We start from the raw sequence: 3,595 nt of genomic DNA on the forward strand, positions 1-3,595 counted from the left end.
GCGTGCGCGCGCGGGTGGATGTGAGGGTGGGTGGATGGATGGATCGACGTGTGAATGAGTGGGTGGGCTGTTTAAACCTCCACAAAAGCGGTTTCCAAATTTATTAAAGCAAAACTGAATCGGACGCTCGCTGTTATGGAAATTACAAAGGGACTGACTGAGGAGTTTGTTTGTTTCTTCCTAACTCTGGCACTTTGTTACCAACCGTTTCATTCAATTATTTTCACTTCTGACATAACACAGATCACCCCATAGGTAAAACGTTAGCAGATGCTTTGATTTTACCTTGCGAGTCAATTCGCTTGTCTGCATAAACTTTGTATGTGAAAGCATAGCGCAGTGCAATGGCTGCAAAGAACATCTCAATGCAAATGATGAAGTTCTGGTATCCCGCAGCGACGGTCCCTTCACCCACATAGAACTCTGGCGAGTCGATTTTGGGAATAGCTCCACACTTCTCCAGAATGGCCAGCAGCATCCCTGAAGAGAAACAGCAACAGCAACTAAATAAACAAACAAACAAACAAACAGCCGGGAAAATACACAACACAGCCAAAGAATATTTCTCCCTCAACATAGCCATCACAGGAAATAAAAGGAGTTAGACCCTTTGAAAATGTTCTAACATCCAAAACTCTCACATTTGATCATTGGCCTCCAATTCTCCTTCAATTCCCTGTATTCCTCAATTTCGGGACTGGAGAGGCTGGATAAAACCATAAAGTCATAGATCATGGAAACAGACCCTTCCGTCCAACTCATCCATGCTGTCTAGACATCCCAATCTGACCTATTTGCCAGCATTTGGCCCATATCCCTCTAAACCCTTCCTACTCATGTATCCATCCGGATTCCTTTTAAATGTTGCAAATGTACCTGCTTCCACCACTTCCTCTGGCAGCTCATTCCATACGCACACCAGGATAGGGTGGGATGTTTTTCACTGAAGCGTAGGAAGTTGAGGGGTGACCTTTATAGAGGTTTACAAAATCATGAGGGGCATGGATAGGGTGAATAGCCAAGGTCTTTTCCCCAGGGTGCAGGGGTTCAAAACTGGAGGGCATAGGTTTGAGGTGAGAGGGTAAGATGCAAAAGGGACCTTACAGGCAGCATTTTCACACAGACGGTGGTTCATATGTTGAGTGAACTGCCAGAGAAAGTGGTAGGTGCAGGTACAGTTACATTTAAAAGACATTTGGACAGGTACATGAATAGAAAAGGTGCAGAGGGAAATGGGCCAAACACAGGCAAATAGGGCTAGTTTTGTTTGGGAAACTTGATCAGCATGGACAAGATGGATCAAAGGGTCCTTTTCCATGCTGCACGACTCTAAGCCTAAACAAACCTTGAGCCTTAAATATATTCAATGATCCACATTGTTCTGGGGTAGAGGAACCCAAAGACTCACAACCCTCTAAGTGAAGAGATGTCTCCTTGTTTCAGGTCTAGATGATTGGACCTTTATGTTAAGTCTGTGCCCACATTTTAGACTCCTTACCCACACAGACCTACTCAGTGTCTCTTCTGCGGTGCTCCCTCATCATCTCGTACACCTCTGGCATGGGGAATACGGGAATGCGAAGATGGGGCAACATATGTGCAGACTGATTACAGTCTGCAAAAATCCAAGGGCATTTCTTGGAAATTGGGAAAGGTTGCTGCAGTTAGCCATGGCCGAATATGACAAAATGTCATATGACAAAATGTCTATTAGGGATTTTTTTTTTTTCTAAACAGACATAGACAATCTAAGGAAATTTTAGCTGATGCAGCACTGCATGTAGCTCAAATCTTCACAACCAGACAACAAAATGCCTTTGAGTCTTAGTAAGATGGGACTAGAATGTAGACAGCAAGCCTTTAATAAGGCAGCTCTGATGAAAACCATCTGATTTGAGATTTCCAATTTTTCTATGAAATCGAAAGGAAAAGCTAGCCCAGCCTGAGATGCAGCTTTTTAAAATAATTACGATTACATATTACAGAGTAGATACATATTCGTCGAATAATAAAAAGAAATTTAAATTTATTAGATTTTGGGGGATTAAAATTTCCGAAGGTGGTTAGCCTCGGTTGCACAGACACCCTTAAAGAAACTTTTTCTCTGTCAGCAAGATTAGAACAACAAAAAAAAAGGTATAACCAAAATAACCTCATAACAGTACCAAGAGACAAGTAATGTTGCGGGTGGAGCAGAAACAATTTTGAAACAGGGTCGCTATGACCTTGAGAGAATAAACAACAGCCACTTTGCAAGTTGATGAGGGAAGCTGCTCCCGAAATCATTGGCTTAATCACAGAATCATTCTATCAGGTTTAATTATGTATAAGTAACTTTACCTCATAGCTGATATTACAAATATTATAACAACTGGTAGAAATTAACATCCTTTTTAAATCGTCTGTACTAAGGTCAGCAAGGGATATGAATTGCATGGCCGAATTTGTAAAGTCACGAGTAATAAGCAAGTTTACAATGTGGCTGGGAAATGTCTAGGAAGGTACACAACAAGCGGTATTGGAAAGTGGTCAATAATCATAGGATCCCAAGGACAGGTGGGGGGGTTCTGGGAAACATCACAAGATGGCAGGAGGGCCCAAGGCAGACCATAAAGTTGCCCATCGTTGATGTTGTAGTCACAGGATTGAATGTGTTGTTCAGAGAGGATGTAGCACACACGGATGTCAATCGTTAAATTTTATTTATTCATTTGTGGGACATGGGTGTCGCTGGCTGGGCCCAGCATTTCTTGCCTGTCCCCAGTTGCCCCTGTGAAGGTGATGGAGAGCTGCCTCCTTGAACCGCTGCAGTCCACCTGCTGTAGGGTTGACCCTCAATGCTGTTGGGGAGGGAATTCCAGGATTTTGACCCAGTGAAGGGACGGCGATATATTTCCAAGTCAGGACGGTGAGTGGCTTGGAGGGGAACTTGAACATGGTGGTGTTCCCATGTATCTGCTGCCCCTGTCCTTCCAGATGGAAGTGGTTGTGGGTTTGGAAGGTGCTGACTGAGGATCTTTGCTGAATTTCTGCAGTGCATCTTGTAGATAGTACACACTGCTGCGACTGAGGGTCAGTGGTGGAGGGAGTGGATGTTTGTGGATGCAGTGCCAATCTAGCCAGCAACGTTGCATAACCATTGTAACGCAGCAAGTATAAATATCTTGTCCTTTATTGAGAAAGGTAGAGTGTCACTAGCCTCCGATCTGAGCCGTATTTAAAAGGGAAAGTGGGCCCCATGTGAAAGCCTGATTCAGAGCAGTCTCTGACCCCTCCCATACATGTGGTCAAGGAGCTTCAAATAAAGGTCCATTTGTGCTACTGAATACAGGAATCAGACTCCTCTTTAAAAACCCTCCACTAAAGGTTTTGGCTGGTTTGGGATTTTTTTTGGGGGTGGGGGGAGTTGGATGGAGGAGAGCAGCAGCTAAAGGAGGCAGCTCTCTAAAGACAGAGTAGGAAAGCAGAAAGAGCAGGGGAGGGAGGGATGGCAAAGATTGAAGAGTAGGGTGGGGAGGACTGACCACTCAGCCGCTGGCGGTGGGGTAAGACAGTGAGGGGACAGAGAGCAAAGTTGGTTGGGGGGGGGGGGGGG

General features: G+C 44.6%; 1 protein-coding gene across 1 annotated transcript in view; it reads right to left on the reverse strand.

Annotated features, from left to right (window-relative positions):
• Positions 1-285: 285 nt before the first annotated feature.
• The window catches only part of LOC125482118 (transmembrane protein 184B-like), a gene marked incomplete at its 3' end in the record, with an annotated part of 9,003 nt that continues 5,693 nt past the window's right edge, over positions 286-3,595 (reverse strand). The window contains exon 2 of the mRNA XM_048594120.1: positions 286-480. Coding sequence (XP_048450077.1) covers positions 286-480 — 195 coding nt within the window. The remainder of the gene's footprint in view (positions 481-3,595) is intronic.

Source organism: Rhincodon typus, unplaced genomic scaffold (assembly GCF_021869965.1).
Source record: "Rhincodon typus isolate 14 unplaced genomic scaffold, sRhiTyp1.1 hic_rhity00006112, whole genome shotgun sequence".
In the NCBI taxonomy this organism is placed as follows: Eukaryota; Metazoa; Chordata; class Chondrichthyes; order Orectolobiformes; family Rhincodontidae; genus Rhincodon; species Rhincodon typus.